Below are 23292 nucleotides of genomic sequence, written 5' to 3' on the forward strand. Positions count from 1 at the left end.
TTCAGGACCGTCATCGGCATTTTCCCATTGCCGACCGACGACGGTCCTGAACCGTCCTTAATTTAAAATGTACTTACCCGATCGCCGTCGTTCCCCCGGCGGCGATCGGCGGTGCTCCCGTTGTGGGGAGACTGCCTGCAGCCCAGACAGTCTCCCCATGGCGAATTAGGACCCCTGTGGCCATGTGATCGCCCAACAGGGCGATCACATGGTCACAATAGGTGTCCTAGTGTCTGCCTGCAGGGGGACTGTCTGTGCTGACAGGCAGTCTCCCTGCTGCTGTAAAATCATTACAAAAATTTAAAGTTAAAGTTAATAAAAAAAATATATATGTGTATATATATATATATATATATATGATATATAGACATATATTATACCTATATAATATATGTCTATATATATATATGATATATAGACATATATTATACCTATATAATATATGTCTATATATCATATATATAATGTCATGCTAAGTGTATTTTTATATTAATATGTACATATATTAATATAAAAATACACTTATAATTAAATTACACACGTGTATATATATAATATCTATAACTATATATATTGTATATATATATTATTATAAAATACAAATAATAAGTAAATTAAATTAAATAAAAAAATGAAAAATAATAATAAAAAATTTTAAAAAATTATATATCTATACGAAATTTTATTCTAACTGTATTTTGATATTAATATATATATATATTTATATCAAAATACACTTAGAATGAAATTGTATATATATCTATGTATATATAAATAAATAAAAATAATACGAACTATTCATATGTCCATATACAAAATTACATAAATAATTATATAAATATACACGTAGACTTCAAATATATAAATATGCATATATATTTAAATTCTACGTGCGTATTTATGTAATATTTTTACATAATGAAGTTATTTTATTGATTGCAATTTAAGGGACCTGCCTGCCAACCCAGGCCGAAAGTCCAGAGAATTTAATTTGCTATCACTGTATTTTACCCTGTAACGTTCTACGACACCCTAAAACCTGTACATGGGGGGTACTGTTTTACTCGGGAGACTTCGCTGAACACAAATATTAGTGATTCAAAACAGTAAAACATATCACAGCGATGATATTGTCAGTGAAAGTGACTTTTTTTGCATTTTTCACACACAAACAGCACTTTTACTGATGATATAATTGTTGTGATACATTTTCCAGTTTTGAAACACTAATATTTGTGTTCAGCAAAGTCTCCTGAGTATAACAGTACCCCCCATGTACAGGTTTTATAGCATTTTTGAAAGTTACAGGGTCAAATATATGGGGCAAATATTTTTACATTGAAAATGGCCAGGTTGGTTACGTGCCTTTGAGAGCGTATGGTAGCCCAGGAATGAGAATTACGCCCATGATGGCATACAATTTGCAAAAGAAGACAACCCAAGGTATTGCAAATGGGGTATGTCCAGTCTTTTTTAGTAACCACTTAGTCACAAACACTGGCTAAAATTAGCGTTCAATTTAGTTTTTTACTTTTTTTCACACACAAACAAATATGAACGCTAACTTTGGCCAGTGTTTGCGACTAACTGGCTACTAAAAAAGTCTGGACATACCCCATATTGAATACCCTGGGTTGTCTACTTTAAAAAAAATATGTACATGTGGGATGTTATTCAGAGATTTATGACAGATAATAGTGTTACAATGTCACTATTGATACATTTTAAAAATGTATGTTTTGAAACCGCAATATCCTACTTGTACTTATAGCCCTATAACATGCAAAAAAATAGCCAAAAGCATGTAAACACTGGGTATTTTTAAACTCAGTACAACATTTTGAATCTATTTAGCAGTTTTTTTCATTCGCTTTTGTAGATGAGTAAAAGATTTTTCACCTAAAAGTCAAAAAACATGTATTTTTTTCAATTTTTCATCATATTTTTTCATTTTTTAAAAATTAAATTACATGAGATTATATAAATAATGGTATGTAAAGAAAGCCCCTTTTGTCCTGAAAAAAACAATATATAATTTGTATGGGAACACTAAATGAGAGAGCGGAAAATTACAGCTAAACACAAACACCACAAAAGTGTAAAAATATGCCTGGTCACAAATGTACAACATCGCAAAAACAGCCCGGTCCTTAAGGGGTTAATAAAGGTAAAAAAATAAATAAAACAATTTACTTACCTCTCCATGAGCCTTACCTTTGTCCAGGGAGTGGAGAATCGTTATCCCTGGTGGTTCAGCAAGCGACTGTTTGTCTACAACCCCAGTGGGTGCAGACAGGTGTATCGGAGCAATACAGAAAAAAATATTAGATAATAGAAATAATCTAATATAGATTCAGGAGTGGTATATACCTTTAAATTTTAAATCCTGTTTGATACAATGCTAAAAAGACATCATATAGCTTATATTCAATGGTTAACACATATCAGTGTATTTTACTTGGATTTGCTTAAGTCCAATATAAAGAAAGTCTCTGAATAGATACTATACAGGATTTAAATGTTAAAGGTATATACCACTCCTGAATCTATATTAGATTATTTCTATTATCTAATATTTTTTTTTCTTTAATGCACTAATAGGGATATTTAGTGGAGTCCCTTTCTTTCAGTTGAGGGTTTACCTTTAGCTGTACTATATACTCTAAAATCAAAGTCTATTTTAGAGCTTATCTTTTGATTCTAGGTGTATCGGAGCGATGCTGCAGTAATGCTTGGCAAGGCTCAAATACTGTAGAAGGAGGTAGACCAAGTTCTCTCGCTTCTCCCACTCTGCATCTCAGCAGCCTGGTCCGTGAGGGAGATCTTTGCTCTCCCCACCAGCCTTAGAAATGGCATTGGGGCACACGGGGTTGCAAGGCACAATCAAGGGAAGCAATTGCCCTCCCTTGCATCCCTGTAACAATGCCTGTAACCACTATACCTTGCCCAAGCATTTCATTTCAACACCAAACTATAATTTTACATGTAAGTACAGTTTTTTTTTTTTTTGTTTTTTTTGAATGTATGATATTTAACCCCTTAAGGACACATGACGGAAATATTCCGTCACAATTCCATTTTATTTCTGAAGTTGTGTCCTTAAGGGATTAAATAACCTTTGACAGTGGGGATCATTTTACTGTTGGTTTTACCATAGTACAAATAGTACAAAACAAACAAGGTAGTGCAGATCTGGCCATTTCTTTGGTATACTTAAATAATATAGCGATTGGCAATTCCACCTGACAAACAACTCCCAGAAATGTAAATTGTAAGACAATGCACAGCAATATTTGTGGTGTAAAAAGGGGAATACTGCTGAAGCTCTCTCTGCATGGCCCTAGTGCCTGCCCCACAGCGCAAGCTGGTCTGATAATTTGCATGCGTTGTTCTTTGTTCATTCATTTAGGAGCCTCTCCAAGTCCAATTTTGCAGCAGACGTACCTTTATCCTAGGCTATCTTTGACCAGACGGGCAGGTCAGCTGTATGCCTGGCTGTCTGCCTATCTCACAGGTTAACCCGTAAGGGCAGACCATGCAGGAAGCAATGTTTCAGTGCCCTTGGCATAGTGCAAGTGCATAACATGATTTGCTCACTATGCTGTTGTACGATAGTTCACTGGTGTCCTCAAAAGCGAGAAACCAGGGAACAAACCCAGATATAAGCAGCAGATTCCCAATTTCGTTACTTTGAAATTGGGAATCTCCCGCTAAAATCGGGATATTGGGAGGCATGCATTAATATAATGTGCATGTATAAACTTTTCTGCAAGCATAGGGATTCTATTGAATATTTATCAGTGTAGTCTTTAAAATATTTTATTTTTGTATTGTTTAAAACTTGTGTCTTGAGATCTTTGTAAAAAACTCCTATAGACAGCATTGGAATTTCTTCTATCTCATAAGACAAAGTAGATACTATCAAAAAGTGTCAAAAGGTAGAGCTCCAATCAAGTACAAGTGGGCAATTTATGCAGCAAATATGTATACAACTGGTGTCAGATGCCCTCAGGCACAACCAAATAGAGGGCCAAGCTGTCTTCTGCTGTGTAGATCTCTATGGATCATGACTACCTATATATACACACCTGGTGACAAGTGTAAAAAAAATACCTCATATATTTAAATGCGTGTTTTCTGAGTAGAAGTATTTTATTTTTTTAAGATGCACGCACTAATGTAGATTCTTTGGGTGTTCTTTGCAAATTATATGTGTTATGAGTGCAACTACTCTTGGGAGATAAACTACTTGTTCTATAAATGCTGGACAGGATTTATGTGATAAGAATAGAGCTCATAGACCATTAGGAGATCCTCTTGATTGGTGGTCTCGAACATGTCTGGAAGGAGGTGCCTGTAGCTGCAGTTAGACTCAATAAACAGTGATTTGGCTAGGAATATGTAATGTGTTTTTTTTTTTGTTTTGTTTTTTTTTTTTGCATTATATTAATACATTATTTATAGAGTAGATGAATAATAGGTGATAATTTTGACACCAGTGTCCAGGTATACATTGTAAGTTGTTCAAACTAAGGCAAGGGTGACTGATGGATGGGTTATTTGGTCCTCTACATATGTTCTGAGTGTGCTTATGTTATTTTTAAAAAATATTTTTGTTTGCAAGGTTAGCTACACCCCGTTTTCCTGTTTTTTATTTGTGTTTGAAATGCCCAATAACTTTATTTATTTTTTTTAAACCTTTTCTGATCTGCTTCTTTCTACCAACCCAGGCCCTTATCTAAAATACTATTATATTACCATTATCTTGCATTACCATACAAAGCAAACAACAAGCATTCTAAGTTTTTATAAAATGAATATTCAAACTCTAAGTAATGTTCATGTGACATGGGAGCTATTGTATTGCAGTGTGAACACTGATCTCTCCAACACTGTTGATAGTCTGTTAATGTGTTTTTTGACTTGTCTGCACAGGGTATGAAATATCTCTGCATTCCAGCATCCGATTCTCCAAGTCAAAACTTGTAAGTAACCTATTTTTTAACTATAATTCTATTATGAAAATGTGCTACAATATTTCATCAGCTCCAGAGATGGTGCAAAGGATGACGGCCTTGCTATTTCTGTTTGATGCATCTTGCTGTGTGTGTGTATAGTCTACCTTACCCTAGCACTCTACAGTAACTTTACACTAGCCATTAACCCCTACATCAGGGTCTACAATGTGTAGCCCTATGCTGCTAGCCACTGCAAGCCACCAGAGGTGAATTACTACATCTTGACACTTACACTAGCAGTACACTAACCTACAATTACCTGGTAATATAAACATTCGATAATAGTGGTGTATTAGGGGGAAATAATACCATATCTATGCTGTAGAGACATTTATAAACCATGCAACCTTCGGTTCTGTGGTTGATTATGATGTTTCCAGAATTCTTCAATGGCATGATTTTCCTATGATAAATGGCTCACCATTATGTGTCCTATATATTTTTCTTTGTTGGCCGTGCTGCAGTATTGGTGAGAATGAGAGCAAACGGTTATTGTGTTGGAATAAGTTGTGATGATTTTGTCCCCAAGAAATGTCAGTAAAAGGAGAATAAGTATTTTCCTATTGCAGAAAGAAACTTTGAAAGGCATTGAAGTGCAAATGGTACATTGGAGGTGATTGCATGGGGAAGTCCCTCACTGTATGCAAAATACAAACACAATTAGGTTGGTTGTGTAAATGTAGAGCAGTGCAATACATTGCAGTTCATTATTAGCATTATTTTTTTTTTTAAATTCTTTATTCTTCTCATGCCACACATTATTTGTACACGAGTATAAGCCACAGGTCACAAAAGAGAGATGAAAAGTGATAAACATAGTATCGTTGACAATATTTTGCTTAATTGACAATGGTAAAGACTGAAAGGTGAGTGAGTTTGTGACATGCGTGGAAGTGTGGGATGAGGGTTTTTTAATATAGAAAGGAAGGTGAACTTCTTAGATGTCATTTAGTGTTACTCCGTATAGTGATAGTCAGGAGGTCTTGGCGAGTGTTCACCAGTTACGGGGGCACCTCCTCCCATGCATAATAGTATAAAGAGAAGTGGACCGTGAACCCGGTAGGGTCTTACTGGAAGGGGTGGGGGGGTAGGTCGCCTATGGCGATGAGCAGAGTAAAGTATGAGGGGACTTTCCGGTCAGGTCTCCAAGCTATCTGCATGCTGTAACGTGGAGGTGTAAGAGTTACCCCTAATATGTGACTGTGTGTATAGCAGAGTTTGGCACAACTGTGGTTTACCAGTTCAGAAAAGAGGAAAGAACGGAAATAACAAAAAAAAAAAGAAAAAAGGATAACCAAAAGTAAAAAAAAATAAAAATAAAAAAAATTAAACACATTTGAATAATAAGGAAGCAAAAAACCGAACAATCATTATTAGCATTATTAAATGAATACATTCTTTAATTAAAACTGAAACTTTGAAATTAACATCCTTATGAGTAAAATGTGCATTATACCAATGCATGTTGTTGTATGTCCACTGTAACCTTGGAACTCTAAATTTTTGGGAACTACATTGTTCAGTCAGCCTTTTTGGAATGGTAAGTATCATAGGTAATGGAGTTTCCCAATTATCTTGGCGGCCAAGTTTAGTCTTCTCTAGTCAGATTGTGTTTATAGTTTTAGCATTAGCTGTTTTCTAATACATTCTACAGTTTACTACTAAACAATTGTTTTGTTACTTTAATAATTTCATTTTAATAATTGTATAGATTCATTGGTAAAGTAAAGGCACTGTAGTCCATTCTGTCTACGCATACAAGCCAGTTCCTTTCTGTTAAAATCATTACATTTAGCTAAAGATATTATCATTGTATGCTTTTGAATCCTTTTTTTTTTTAAGGTGGCTGAATAGACATTAATGTGCAGAGTAAAAAAAAAAAAGCAAAGCATCAGAAGTGGTTACTGTGGTGACAATGGAAGGAAGCTGTATGTTTTGTACTAATAATATATTGAAGTGGGTATAAGATTATATGTCATAAAGGGATACTCTAGAAATATGAACTATGAACCAACTGGTCCTCGTAGTCTTCACTTTTTCTTATATATCTGAAACCCTCATGTTTAGATGCAGTTTTTCCCTTTCTAAAAGGTTTTTAAACTTTTTGAAGGGTGAAAATCTTCATGTCAATTAATTTACCATTAAATGAAGGCTACAGTTCTTATAGACTGTGCTTCAGGTTTCTACTGTTGACTGTGGAGGGATGCATTTTCATGTGCATGGGGGGCTGAAGGTTTATGTTTAATGCATTGCATGTGTGCAGCACTCTGTTCTATGATCCTGTACATCTGTATCTTCGGAAACATAACTCTGTCACCTCTTCATCACTACTACTGCCCACAACAGATTGTTAATTCAGATACTTTCTGTTATCAAAAATAATAGCATTGATTTCAGAGTAAATTTGTTTCATTTCCTACCTGTTAAAGATTTTATTTCCCACACTGCCATTAATTTGGGGTTGCTGAAGCTTAAAAACTCTATGTGCTCAATACTAGATCGAAAAAAACATCACAGTTTATTTAACAGCACACACATTTGGAAAATGTTATCCACTTCAAATAGGTCTGATTCCACCCCCTGATGTGTACACACATGACAGTACTAGAAGACTGCACAATATGCAGGACTATTTTAGAGGTGTCAAGGATATGACCACACCATACAAAGCATGTTTAATTTCTACACCCAGAAAATAGGTGTTTTTATTTTTCAAAAATGTTCCAAAACCGTATATATAATATAATTAGTTGCTCAGTCTCTTGGCATATACAGCCATCAATACGGGGAGAGAAAACTGCAGATATAATCATGACATATACAAAGTGATTGTTTCAAACACAAATTATCATTGGTCCATGCCAATAGATGTGATTCCTTTTTTTTTGTTTTTGGGGTTTTTTACACCAAAAACTGAGAAGCTCTTCCCCACCTACTGCTATGGACCAGCCTCCAATGCTTTCATTGAAGCTTTCCAGTATTACCTATTAGGGATCGACTGATATTAATTTTTTAGAGCCGATACTGATACCGATAATCTGTGAACTTTCATGCCGATAACTTATCGATAACAATATTCTGTACATTTACCACGGGGGGGATGGGGCCTTGACAGAGGGGAAAGCTATAGTGCCAGGAAAACGAGTTTGCTTTCCTGGCACTATAGTTTCCCTTTAATTTGGACTATGTGCTGCCAGGGCCAAGTTAACAAATTGGCCATAATGCAGAAAAACATGTGTCCCCCCTCTCCTCTGCTCTGTATGACCACTTCTCATTTTACTTTATATTTCTCCCAGCAGCAGCATATATCCAGTACCAAGGGCGTTATTATAATTTGTATAGTGCCAATATATCACCCAGAGCTTTATTATCATTGTATAGTATCAATATTTTACCCAGGGGTTAATTATAATTGTACAGTGGCCAATATTTTACCCAGGGTTTTAATCATTGTATAGTGGCCAATATATCACCCAGGGCTTTATAATCATTTGTAAAGTGCCAATATATTACCCAGGGCTTTATTATCATTTGTATAGTGCAATATCCACCACCACCTACCTCTCCTCCCCCTCCCCCTCTCTGACTGAGTGAGTATGTTTATTGGAGTAAAGAAAATTACCTTTTACAGACCAGAAGGATAATATTGGCCAACCAATTGGCACACAATTGGCAGAGCAGATATGACACTGGGTAGAAAGTATAATATCGGCAAAAATGATAATCGGTCGATCCCTATTACCTATGTCTTCCAACTTCAGTTCAAGCCCTCTTGTTTTGCTGCCACTCTTAAAAAAAAAATCCCCCTAAAAGTTTAAGGATTGAAGTTTTAAAGGGACACTCTAAGCACCAAAGCCGCACAGCTTAATGAGGTGTCCTGGCAACTAGATTCTGTCCCTGCAGTCTGATAAATGTAAGTATTGCCATTTTTTGGAAACCGCAATATTTACTTTTGTCAGTAAGTGGCTATCAATCAGTGAGCCACTAAAACCACTTCCTTCGAGGGCGAAGCCTAGCCGTCAAGCAGGGCAGATGTGTGGATCCTAGGCTCCTGCAAAATAAGCAGACTTCTGGGGTTTAACTCCAGCCACCTAGAGTCTTAACCCACCGAGAGGCATAACTACCCTCGGTAGGCTTCAGCGCAACAGCCTGATACTTTATCAAAGTCTGACACCCACTGGGGGCCGGAGATCTGCTGCTGCAGCCTACTGTAACAGAGCTGCAGCCGATCTTCCTCCTCATCAGCAACTGAACAGGCCTGAATTACTGCTACCCCCCCCCGGACCGGCGGAGGTCATCCCGGTCCCCACTAGACTGCACAGATCTTCCTTAACAGCACCTACCTTCTCACCCGAACCCAGGCCTAGCCATGCTCTAAAGGCTTAGCAGACTGAGCACAGCAGACTACCTCAAAATGGCAGGGGCGTCTTACCCTAGAGAGGAAACGCACGTGTACATTGCAATGACCAGTCAAATCTCTGTGGAGCAATTTTTACAAAGGCTCGACGAGCACTTTCAGCGCTTCTGGGATGCCCTGGAGAACCGCCAAGCAATGTTATCGCCCTAACCGAGGGTGGATGTTCGGGGAGGTGAGAGGCGGCGAGCGTGGAGGACACCCTCAGGCCTAGCTGTCACGCAATTGCCCGTATTCCCCGCTACTGGTCCCCACAAACCATTGGGACCCCCCGCTACTCCCAATCCGGGAGGGACTCTGCAAATAAGGAATACTTGGTTAAGAGTTAAATCACTTTTGTTTCTGTCTTTGCAAGCCCAGCCACACCTCCCTTGTCTGTGACTGACACAGCCTGCATGAAAAAAATGCTTTCATTTTCATTCAGGTGTAACTTAGTTTGCATGTTTTTATCTCCTGCTCTGAACATTAATCACATACAAAAGGTTCCTGCAGGGTCTAGCAAGCTATGAACAGAGATAAGAGTCTAAATTAAGCAAAATGTAATAAAAAAAATCAAGGCAGTATAAACATTAGATCTCTTTTTACATGAAGTGTTTAGGAAGGCAGTGCAAGTGACATGCAGGGAGGTTTGCTTGGGGCTGCATAAACAAAGTGATTTGACTCCTGAATGACAGAAAATACCAAATCTGCTTAAACTAAAGTTGTTTTGATGACTATAATGTCCTTTTACAGTTGAAAATTTATTTTTTTATTTAGCTCCAGCAGCATGTAATGTTTCACATCCTTTTGTTAACAGCAAACTTGAAAGAAAATAAGATCTATAAAATGATCACTATTAACACTCGTCTGTCAGCACCATCGCTGAGAGATGCATGTCTAGAGCAGTAGACAGGACAGAGCTGAAGTATGAGGAAGCTTGAGAGAGGAGGAAGTGGAGACTTCAGAGAGAAAGAGCAGTGACGCAGATCAAGGAAGCTTAGATTTCTGACAGCCAGAGATGAGCTAGAATTGATATGTTGAATGAGGGGCACATTGACATTATCGGTTAGAAGATGGTGGCCAGGTAGAGGGAAATGTGTAATAGAGAAGTTATATATAGAGCAAAGGTTGTAAAAGTCAAGGTCAAGATAGTGTGTTGTTACTCACTTGTGTGTAAAAGACCGAGGGTGTAAAAAATATTAGAGGGTCAAATAGTGCAATTTGGAAGGCAGCATGCACTAGGAATGAATAGTCCATAATGTTGAGAAGTAACAGATATAAGCCTGCTGCTAAGCACAGAACATTATAGTGTTATAGTGCAAAAAATGTAAAACAGATTAAATTGCAAACTGGCAAATCGAGAATACATCCGGTATAGGATTCCCAGGTGTAATAACTAATCACAAATTAAAATACAAACCTGGAGGATATTACAGGATTCCACAGACTTCCAAAGTTATTTAAAGGGACACTATAGTCACCAGAACAACTACAGCTTATTGAATTTGTTCTGGTGAGTAGAATCATTACCTTCAGGATTTTTGCTGTAAACACGGTCTTTTCAGAGAAAATGCACTGTTTACATTGCAGCCTAGTGATAACTTCACTGGCCACTCATCAGATGGCTTCCTGGGTCATGGCTGCCTAAAATGCATCCAAACATTCAGTGTCTCCTCCCTCTGCATGCAGACACTGAACTTTCCTCATAGAGATACATTGATTTAATTCAATTAATCTATATGAGGAGATGCTGATTGGCCAGGGCTGTGTTTGAATCATGCTGGCTCTGCCCCTGATCTGCCTCTTTGTCAGTCTCAGCCAATCCTATGGGGAATCATTGTGATTGGATCAGGCTAGCACTTCTGCTGATGTCAGCAGACTGCTTGTTTTTACAGCTTCAGGCTTGAATACATTAAGATTTTTCTACATTTATGGAGGCATGAGGGTCACAGGGGGTCAGGAATACATGTTTGTGTTCCTGACCCTATAGTGGTCCTTTAACCCCTTAAGGACTGAGCCAAATGTACACGTTGTGAACAAAACAAAACGTAAACAAAACCTGGCATTTGCGCTATATGTCTGTCCAACCGTAATCCACCTCTTTCATATTAAATGCACCCTCCCCCCCTTATTATATATAATTTTATTCAGGGGTAACAGGGCTTTCATTTAATATCAAATATTTAGCTATGAAACATAATTTAATATGAAAAAAAAATGGGAGAAAATAAGACATTTTGTTATGTTTTTAGTTCTACATGACATTTTAACTGTCAGTGTCATAATACTGTTTGCTTTTACTGCAATAAAATACACATATTTGTATTCAGCAAAGTCTCACGTGTAAAACAGTACCGCCTATGTACAGGTTTTATGGTGTTTTGGGAAGTTATAGGGTCAAATATAGCACGTTACATTTGAAATTGAAATTCGCCAGATTGGTTACATTGCCTTTGGGACTGTATAGTAGCCCAGGAATAAAATTTACACCCATATTGGCATACCATTTGCAATAGTAGACAACCCAAGGTATTGCAAATGGGGTATGTCCAGTCTTTTTTAGTAGCCATTTGGTCACAAACACTCGCCAAAGTTAGCGTTAGTATTTGTTTGTGTGTGAAAAATCCAAAAAGCCAATTTTGGCCAGTGTTTGTGACTAAGTGGCTACTAAAAAAGACTGGGCATACCCCGTTTGCAATACCTTGGGTTGTCTACTATTGCAAATGGTATGCCATCATAGGGGTAATTTTCATTCTTGGGCTACTATAGGGTCTCAAAGGCAACGTAACCAATCTGGCGATTTTTAATGTGAAAAAAATGAAACACAAGCCTTATATTTGACGCTGTAACTTTTGAAAACACCATAAAACGAAGTCTCCCGAGTAGAACAGTACCCCCATGTACAGGTTTTATGGTGTCTTGGAAAGTTATAGGGTTAAAGGGACACTCCAGGCACCCAGACCACTTCTGCTCATTGGAGTGGTCTGGGTGCCAACTCCCACTACCCTTAACCCTGCAAGTGTAATTATTGCAGTTTTTCATAAACTGCAATATTTACATTGCAGGGTTAACTCCACCTCTAGTGCCTGTCTATTAGACAGCCACTAGAGGTCACTTCCTGGGTTCTAGCACAGGTTTCCTGTGCTAGAGCGTCGCTGGACGTCCTCACGCTGTGTGAGGACCTCCAGCGTCGCTCAAAACCCCATAGGAAAGCATTGAAATGATTTTTCAATGCTTTCCTATGGGGAGACGTAATGCGCATGCGCGGCATTTCCGCGCATGCGCATTAGGTCTCCTCGGCCGGTGAGCGAGATTAGTCTCACCCACCGACCGACTTAATCATTAGGAGGAGCGTCGCGGAGGCGGAGACAGCGGCGAGGGACATCGCCGCTGTCCCAGGTAAGTGACTGAAGGGGTTTTCACCCCTTCAGTAACCGGGGATTGGTGGGTGGGAGGGAGAGGGACCCTCCAGTGCCAGAAAAACGGATCGTTTTTCTGGCACTGGAGTTTCCCTTTAAATATAGTGCTAGCAAATTAAATTCCCTTTACTTTCGGCATGGGTTGTCAGGCAGGTCCCGCTAATTGTAATTAATTAAGATACCTAATTTTGTAAATATTACATAAATATATATGTAGAATTAATATATGTGTATATATATATATATATATACGTATGTGTGTGTGTATATATGTATATAATTTTGTACAAATATTTTTATTTATATATGTGTGTATATATATATATATATATATATAGTGATATATACATATATATTTATGTATATAGATATATATATAATTTTGTTCTACGTGTATTTTTTTATATCACAATACAGTTAGAACGAAATAACACACATCTATATATTTTTTAATTATTTTTAATTATTTTTTTAATTTTATTTTTTAACGTATTTACATATTTTTTATATTCTATATAAATATATATATAACAATAATTATATATATATATTTAATCAGTATCAGTCTACGTGTAATTTGATATTAATATAATTATATATATAAATAGTAAAATACACCTAGACAGTGTATGTGTATGTATATATGTGTGTGTGTATATATATATATATATATATATATATATATATATATATATATATATATATATATATATATATATATATATATATATATATATACTTAGATCATATATATATATATATATATAATACAATATATATATGATCTAAGTATATTATTATTTTTTTACACTTATTTTAATTTATTTTATTTTATTTCCGCCAGCAGGGGGACCAACTGTCATTACAGTTAGTCCCCCTGCTGGCAATGCCTCAGCCAGCTAACCCGGCCATGTGATTGTGAGGTCCTCGCAAGGACCTCACTCTCACATGACCGGGGGGCCCCCAGGAGAACGGATCTGCCGCGGGTGCTCCCTAGGGGTCCCCCCAACCGCGATCGCCGGCGTGGGATCGCTGGCGACCGGGTAAGTTTAAAAAAAAAAAACGGAGGGCGTACTATTACGCCCGGCGGCGTTTAGAGCCGCTTAAAATAGGGCGTAATAGTACGCCCTCCGGTCTTAAGGGGTTAACAGAAGGCCATATAATACTAGCTTAAATAGATAAATAAGCTGACCAATAGAGTTAAATATAAGTATAGACTGTAAGCACGTCTTTAGACTGTAAGCTCGTTTGAGCAGGGCCTTTTCAACCTATTGTTCCGTCATTCCTGTACGTTTTTGTAATTGTCTCATTTATTGTTAAATCTTCCCCTTTGATAATATTGTAAAGCGCTATGGAATATGCTGGCACTATATAAATACCAATAATAATAATTAAGACTAAGAGGAAAAAATGTTAAATACAAATATATAGAGGGTAGTCCATTTTTTTTTTAAATTGTATAGCATCATATATGTGTGTTCTTCCATCCAGATGTTTTTTGTACAATGTTAGAGAGATTCTAATGGGGATTGTTCGACTTTATAATTCTAATCAAGATGCTAAGACTTGCTTGTCAAGACTGCTTAATATTATATAACAAACATGTATTGTCATGATATACTTATACACATAGCACATAACTGTTGAGTTATTTTGTTGTGGAATTTTTGTGATACCCTCATACACCTTTAGTGAATAGTATTATGTATAGTATTGTGTGACATGGATAATTATTAATAAACTGTAATCCAATAATATTTGTGTAAATGTTTGATATGTGTACTTTGTGAAAGGGAGGGGGGCACAGACACACACTATCTAATTTGTGTGTGTGTACCTTTCTTCCATCAAGATGTTTTTGTACAATAATGTTAGAGATGTTCTAATGGGAATTGTATGGCTTTATAATTCTATTCGAGATGCTGTAATTTGCTTGTAAAAACAGCTTCACCTGATATAAAAACATGTCTTAAATGAACTGTCACTTCTCAGAATCTTTAAAATTATCTATACTTAACCCTTACAAATATGTATGTTTGACATGTTAATAATAAAATGTAGAAGTTCATCCATCTTAGCTCCCTGCTCCCATTGAAACAAGCTGTATAGGTTATGGCACGTCAAATGTTCTTTTAATTGAATTGTTCTGCCATGTTATAGGTGATTTTAGTGATTACCCTTTTCAACCTGAGCTTTGTGGATCCAGGAACTAAGTGCTATTGCTGCTTATATTCTTGATGCAGAAATACAGTTTTTTCCTGATTAGGGGAGTTTGAAAAAAAAAAAAAAAGCAACCCAAATATGTATATATAAAACAGCCCAATGCATCTTTGTGAGTGGCAATCTGTCTAACTACTGCAAAAATATATATATTTTTTGTATAGACATATGTAATTTTTAAAATTATTATTTATTTATTTTTATTTTTTAATACGGCATAATGTTTAACGTTTTCTTAAATAGGTCCACCAGAGTTTGCCTGATTTCATCTACTTGTCAGCCTTCTTTCGTTGATCAAATAATTGCTGAGGAGTAATTTGTAATTTGAGAGTTGCTCAGTGAAGCATGTGTTTCAGTCGGCTCCACACTTGCTTACATCAAAAATAGCAGAGTAAATTTGAATCTCTCATCCTGACCACTAAGTTAAATCTATGTCTCACAATGCATTGCATTCTGTTATAAGCCCCCGCCATCTGTTCCAGCATGTACGACAGTCATCAAAGAGTTACAGGAGAGCTGCAATTTTATGTTCTTGTATTCTTAGAGAAAATAATATACCCTGACATGCCAGGAAACCATTTGAAACCATCATCTCACTTATGCACAATAAACATGGTTCCCTACAGAAGATCCTGTTAGACTTATAAAAAAAAATGTGCTGTTGTACTAGTCAAATAAAATGTGTCAGAGTGCAAAGCAGCTTTCAAAGGTGTTGAGACAGGTATCAATGACATTTCCACATGTGCACCTTTTCAAGACACCATGTTGACCGTCAACCATTGAGAGGAAAGCATCTAAAGCACAAGTTTCCAACATGTGGCCCATGGCTGAATCAGGTCCCCAGTGTCCAAAACTCTAGTCCCCAACCAATTATTTTTAGTTCCCAAACCTCTTCACTGCATAAAGTTAAGGCATCTCTGTTAATTTAATCATGAAGAGGGGACACATTTTTTTTTTTATTAATGAAGTTATTATTGTTTATTTATTGAAATTTTGTTATAAAAAACTATTTAGTATGGACAGACCCTATTTTGGGTCAAAATCCTTGTATCTTAATGTCCCTCTTTTCCAATATGTTGTTAATGTGTCTGTGTATTCGAGAACTCCACAGCAATAATATTCACAGTAATGGGTCTTTAAACTGAAATTAATGTGTTTAGAAATCAGTCCATGCAAATAAGACTCATTGTTTTTGTTCTAAATTCCCAGAATTTACTATTAACATGATGTAAAGTCATAATTTTATTAATGACACGGAGGAGTGTATTATGCTTTTTTTTTTTTTTTTCTTTTATTTCACTCAGCAGCAAAGAAAAACATGAGAAATGTGAGAAATCATATGAAAGCAAACACAAAAACTGCATAGAAACATCATAAGAGATCACAAAAGAGTAAAGGATGTGACGTCATCTAGCACCGCCTCTTTCTTTCGAATACTAAAGACCAAAACAGACCAAAACTAAAGACCAAAACAGATCACTGGAATCATTAAATCCACCACAGATTGAAAATTCTCAAGAAGATTCAGGCTACAAAAAAGAAAATAAATATGGTAATATCCCAAGACGAGAACCATGTAAATAAACACATTAATAATAAATGTTAGAGACAATGCAAGAATAGAACAATATTAAGAACCTGTATCAGTATAACCTTTCAGCAAAACATTTCTAGAAACACCCACTTACCGTAAAAATAGAAAATAGGCCAAGGCCAAGAAGAAAAAAGGGTGGGTGGCTGGGAATAATACTTTCCTCTGTCATTAATAAACCATGATTTTACATTATGTTATTAGTAAAATCTGTGAATTTAAGTAAAGGTACAGAGGCTCCTGTTATACTTGTTTAAAGCTGTGCAATAACCTGACTCGTGAAATGGCAAAAGTAGAAATCCCTTAAAAGTGGACTATGATTGACCAATCTGCCCCTCATAGGATATCTTCAAAACAGCAACCCACCATTGAATTCAGTTGGGTAGCCATGGCTCCTCAAATGGAATACAAAGAGATATAAATGGCGCCAATGACCACATCCATTTAATTCACTGGGTTCACTAGGCGTGGAGACTGGATGGGGTTTACGAAATCTAAAACTTGTACATCTGATACACATGAAAGGAACCAGAAGATTCAAAACCATGTCGACATCTCCGATTTTGGAGGTTGTGAAAACAAATTCCTTTATGAAGTTGACAAATAAAAGAGTGACAACCAAAAGGAGAACCATCAAAGCCATGATTACCAGCCGAAACATCCACTCTGTAGAGATTGATAGTGCGATATCCCCCACCGGCTTCAAAAAGACTGATGAGGAAATGCAGAATGGCATTCAGAGGTGCAGATAGGGGACCGCCTCATGCACCAATTAGACCATGTCTGCCACTCTGCATGATATGATTGTCTAGTTCATGGTGATCAGATGTCTGCAAGGAGACTGAGAGTTACTTGTCTAGTTCCAGGGTCCCTGGAAATCAGCAAGCTTAAATCATGTGACTTGCCATTTGGATTGAGCAGGAAAGAAGCCATGTCTGGTAAAAATCATGGGAAATCTATCAACATTTACAGCAGTTGTGGGAACCAAGGTTCATATCTCTATAAGGCAGTGATCAAAACCATTGTACTCCTATGGAGACGAAGTTGAGTAAGGACCCGAGAGATGAGGTTTAACAGTGGGAAAGCATAATGCCGCGCTAAAGACCAATTCTATAGAAATGCATCTGCTGCTGGATCCGGTCTCCAACTGAAGAAATTAGGGAAATGAACATTCAGTTAGGAAGCAAATAGATAGATGTCTAGAGGACCCCACAGTTGAGAGCTGCAGAAATATCGAACGATGAAGACTCTAATCTCCAGAATCCCAGAGATAATGTGAATTCCAATCCTCTGTTGATTTGGCTATACCTGAAATGTGGTCCGTCACAATGGAGATGTTGCGAAAAATACAATAATGCCAGATGTTCCAAGCCAGAACTTCTAAGACTTTCAACTTTGTTCCCCCTAGATTGTTTGTATATTGAACAACCAACACATTGTCTATCTTCAGAACAATCGAATATGATATGCTTTGGGAGGAAAGACTGCAAATGGTAAACAAGCCCACCAGTAACTGCAGACAGTTGATGTGGAAATTGGACACATCGACGAGTTATCTGCAAATAGTAGAAAGGGTCCTTCAGCATGTGCCCCAGCTGTGTAAGCTCAATCCAACTCCGTTCTTCTTTGTATTCTGCATCTAGAGAAATACAGGTTTCATAGGAAAGACCTGAGTGTAAATAAGTCGCTTTGACTCGCTGAAGCACTCGATATTGAAGAGGGCCCAGAAAAAGTGCGAGAGAGAAAAATGTTGTACCGCAGATGGTGTCTGATTTCCTTCTTGATTGCCGTGATTTTTTTCCCTGTAAGCACAAGGTCTGTTGCAGAGAATCCATCATGAACCCCAGGAACTCTGTGTTCTGTGATGGGTGAATGATGGATAACTCCCAGTACCAAGATTCTGGAGAAGATTAATGGCCCAACAAAGGTGCATATGGAGCTGAGATATAGATTGAGAGAGAATGAGGATGACATCTAAGTAGATTATTAAATGGACACACCTAGTTCAAAGGAACAACACTACTAGTTTAATTACCTTGGTGACACCAAGCAACCAATGACAGACTGAATGGTAGGGAAGTGAATCTCTATTTCTTCATGTGCCAAAGACATTCTAGAAAATGTTGGTGATCTTCAGCAATCCAAACTGTCAGGAATCTTGTAGATCCAACTTGATCATTCAATCTGATGGTAGCAGCTTATTTCTTGGCAATGATAACCATCTATTTTGAAATATTGATATTAGATGGAGGCATTCAGCAGTTTCAGGTCGATAATGAGATGAACTCTGCCGCCTTTCTTTGGGACCAGGAAAAGGTTACTCAGAAATTCCGCCCTCGCCATTGGAGTTCCTGTAATTTATTTGCAAGTAATTTGATGATCTTGTTGGAAACTAATTCTCTATCATTTTGGCAGAATTATCTGTGCTGGAAAATAAATTAATTCCAAATGATAAATCTGAAGTTATCAAAGCTCATATATGAGAAAAAAAAGAGTGCGTCTGCCCCCAGCTTTGTTGGAAGTAATGGGGGTTAGCGTACTAACCATAGGGTCTCGTCCTGGGAACTGCACCACGTGTTCCTCGTGAGGCCAAAGGTCATCCTCAAGAATGGACCGGGTTTGTATTCTGGTGCAGATGATCGAGTAGAGAGGGAGGCTCAGTCGGTATGAGTCACAGGCACCACAGCTGTATGGATGGTTCCTTGCTTTTCCAGCCTCTCCAAAAACCTTGGGTGAGAACATTATGGAGCTATATGCCTAGTCCAAGGCGGTAAGTCTTCACAAAATTTCCAATATCTTTTACAAAGGATTTGCCATACAGTAAGCCTTTAGCAGTCACCCCAGCCAGATTTTGAACATGGTTCCTACTCTATTCCCACCAATGATGGTGTAGGTCACCTGGGTCAAATAAGGGACATTTTGTGGATCCCAGAGATCACCACCTGCTTCCACAATTGGCATGGCTAAACTGGAAGCCAGTTTCCCAGTGGGTTTGAGAAGGGGCTTCCCCTCTGAATCAGAAGCCTCTGAGTCCAAACATAGCTCCTCAGATAATCCATCCTCAGTCAAGTCTGCATCAGACAAATCTTTCCGGACACACACCCATTTCCAGGATCTGGTCGATTTTCTGGCCAGGGGCTCATTTGCACGGTAGGTCCACGTCATCTGTGACAGCATTATTCTTGTCAATCCGAATAGGCGTTTCCTTGTCAGGCAATAGTGAGGTTTCTTCAGTTTAGCTTGTTCCTTGCCGTCCGACGGTTCAGGTTTTGGGGCATTCGGGGTAGAAGTCTGGGGAGAAAGATCCGAAAATGGGTGTGGCTAGAATAAAGGCGCTTAATAATTATTTAGTGCAAATTATTTGGTGTAGCTGGTATGTGCACTTTTAGTGGATACTCCAAAACCACTATAATTGGGAAACCAAAAGAAAACAAAATACCAAGCAGTAAATCAGAATGCAACAAACTTCAAACCAACTTGAAATAAGTGCAGCGCTAGAAGTGTAATAATACTACTCCATATGTACTTATAGAAGTCTGGGGAGCCTTTGGTCATGTGATTGCATAAATGCTTGAGCAATCGAGTGTGTAATTGAGGAGTATATCAACCCCACGGCCCAAAATAGAGCTTTATTAATAGATTTAGCCGTTGTATTGTCCAACAGTGCCTAGAATTAATCTGATGCCATAAGTGCCATGTCGTCACCAGAACCAGAGGGGGCAGAACCCACTAATGGTAAAGATGAAGACCCAGAAGGGCCCTCACCATGGGACTGCATCTTATATGTGGTAAAATACAACTATGAATCCACAAAACCAATAGAAATTCAGCCAATACAAATATTCCCAGGCAAATGGGCTACGGTGAAGACACTAAATACAGCTCAAATAGAACTTATCAAGGGTTCTTTATAGGACAAATAGTGAAAATATATCTGTATAGATGTGTGGATGGGTTGTAAACAGCTAACAAGTGTGGACACCTAAGCCCTAAGCTATGTACCACTACACTGAATTATCATAGCAGTAACAAAACAAGTGGACTATAGGGAGGTGGAGACAACAGCTGCACGGACTGGACGCGTCTTTGCAGAGCTCCGTGAGTGCAAGGGAAAAGTCACTAATTTACACAATAATACCTACCGCACCAGCCTCCAAAGTAAGCATCTTGCCTTGCTGCAGCTATGGGGCGCAAAAGTAAGAAGTACCGAGCGGAAGAACCCCTGTCCACTGCCGATATCGGTGACCTGTTGTGAAGGCTGCAGAATTCCACAAGTCCTGTCATTTAGCCCCTCTAGGATGCGCCTTCCCAGACATCCAGCGAAGAGTCCATATCAGACTTGTGGAGTGCGGAGTTATTGGCGGACACATGGATAACAGACAGGCTTCCACGGCAGGGCAGTCCTCCAGTGACTGAAGAGAAACTGAAGGCCTTACTGGATAATCTCCACCGTAACAGTGCGTGAGATATCAACTTATTTGAAGAAGTTAATGGGGTATCTCTGCGCCTGCATGACACTGAAATTAACACTGCTGCCCAAGAGGTCCGAATTACTGGTCTAGAGCATGAACTGACCACACTCAAACACGACCTGGCCCAAACCCAATGACAAGTAGCCGCCATGGAGGACCGCAGACACTGGAAAAACGTGAAGATAAAATGTCTGGCTCAGAGTGTAGCTTTGGCGGAAATAACCCACTTCATTCAGAGACTGCTCTCCTGTATATTTTCTCCTAAACAAAGCTATGACCCTAGATGGTTACTACCAACTACCTCAACCTCAGACTGCCTCCTCGCAAACGGGCAGGGATGTTATCCATTTTCAGCACGGACCGGACACACAAGCCTTCATGTCTGCGGTCCGCAAGACCTCTCCGTACCGATTTGAGGAACATTCACTGTTGTTCTACCCTGATCACTCCCAAGCCACAATGGACTGGCGATGGTCCTTGCGACCCTTGACCTCGGTGCTGATACAACACTAAATTCCTTACAAGTGGGGAAAACCATGAAGCCTTTTAATCCTGTGCAAGTCTGGGACTCTCAAAGTGGCCAGCATTCTCAACAACAACTCGGGTTCTCACCAGCAGAGATGGGCTCACAGGCACTCCCAACGCAAAAGACTTAAGCAGAAACTGACCATGCTACTAGCTAACGCAATAGGGGTAGCAGGCTTAGTTTCACTATGAAAAATTGCTACTGTTTCTTCCATGTTATAAAAAACCCATAAAAACTCAATCCTGTTGTTACTGAGACAGTTATGTATGTAATGCTACACTGGAATCGTACTGTACTACAGACTTCTTTATCTTATGCATGTCTCACTTGTGGATAGGAACTCACAGAACCAAGGCTGAGTGCACCCAGGGACTGTAGGAGTCTTCAATCACCAGTGTATACTGAATCTGAGAGGCAAGGAGATGACCGTGGCGCGATTTCTGTTTGATTCACGCAAGATCCGGGAACCACAGCAACCAAGAAAATGGCCACCACAAGCTCACGTGTGCATGTGTGGCGCTCCAAAATGGACTAAAGGACTTTATGGGGACGGGTAGGGATGAGGAAAGGAGGAATCTTCCTAGGTCGCACTCCCAGGACAGAGAAAACTGAAAACAAATAGAAGTGTGAACAATACAATAAGATAACCTAAAAGATAGCAAAAATAGTCACAAAAATTGGATAACTCTGCAGATGTACTTAACTGATCTAAAGGAAACGGCAAAGAAAGAGGAGGTTCTAGATGAGATCACACCCTTTATGGATCATACTCTGTTGTGATTGGTTATAATGTTTCTATGCAGTTTTTGTGTTTACTTTAATGTATATTCTTTCATGTTTTTATTTCTTTTAAAAAATTATATTTTAGTTGCATAATCTGTTACTAGTAAGTCAGCTAATATTTCTGAGAACAGCCCTACCCCTGGCCACTCCCCTGCTTACACCTCTAAAATTAAAGTAAATAACATAAATAATCCATAAAAATGTGACATAAAGAAAGGTTAACACAAGCAGGGCCGGCCTTAGGCATTTGGGCGCCCTGTGCAAAAAATCTTCACAGCCCCCCCCCCCCCACTACTTACCCCTTCCCACACACCCTGTCTCTCACACACACACACACACAAACACACTCAGGCAGTCATACACAGACAGCCACACACAAACACACACACACAGACATAGAATGTGACGGCAGATAAGAACCATTCGGCACATCTAGTCTGCCCAGACAGTCACACATAGGCAGTCACACACAAACACACACACACACAGGCAGACAGCCACACACACAGCCACACACAAACACACAGGCAGACAGCCAAACACACAGAGGCAAACAGCCACACACACAGTCACACACAGACAGACAGACACACACACACACTGGCAGACAGTCACACACACACACACACGCAGACAGTCACACACACACGCAGACAGTCACACACACACGCAGACAGTCACACACACACACGCAGACAGTCACACACACACACGCAGACAGTCACACACACACACGCAGACAGTCACACACACACACGCAGACAGTCACACACACACACGCGCAGACAGTCACACACACACACGCGCAGACAGTCACACACACACACGCGCAGACAGTCACACACACACACGCGCAGACAGTCACACACA

General features: G+C 38.6%; 1 protein-coding gene across 2 annotated transcripts in view; it reads left to right on the forward strand.

Moving 5' to 3' along the window:
* The window catches only part of DUSP22 (dual specificity phosphatase 22), a 149313-nt gene that overhangs the window by 73968 nt on the left and 52053 nt on the right, over positions 1–23292 (forward strand). For both annotated transcript variants that reach the window (XM_063451781.1, XM_063451782.1), the window contains one exon: positions 4936–4985. In XM_063451781.1, the coding sequence (XP_063307851.1) occupies positions 4936–4985 (50 nt within the window). The remainder of the gene's footprint in view (positions 1–4935; positions 4986–23292) is intronic.

Source organism: Pelobates fuscus, chromosome 4 (assembly GCF_036172605.1).
Source record: "Pelobates fuscus isolate aPelFus1 chromosome 4, aPelFus1.pri, whole genome shotgun sequence".
NCBI lineage: Eukaryota > Metazoa > Chordata > Amphibia > Anura > Pelobatidae > Pelobates > Pelobates fuscus.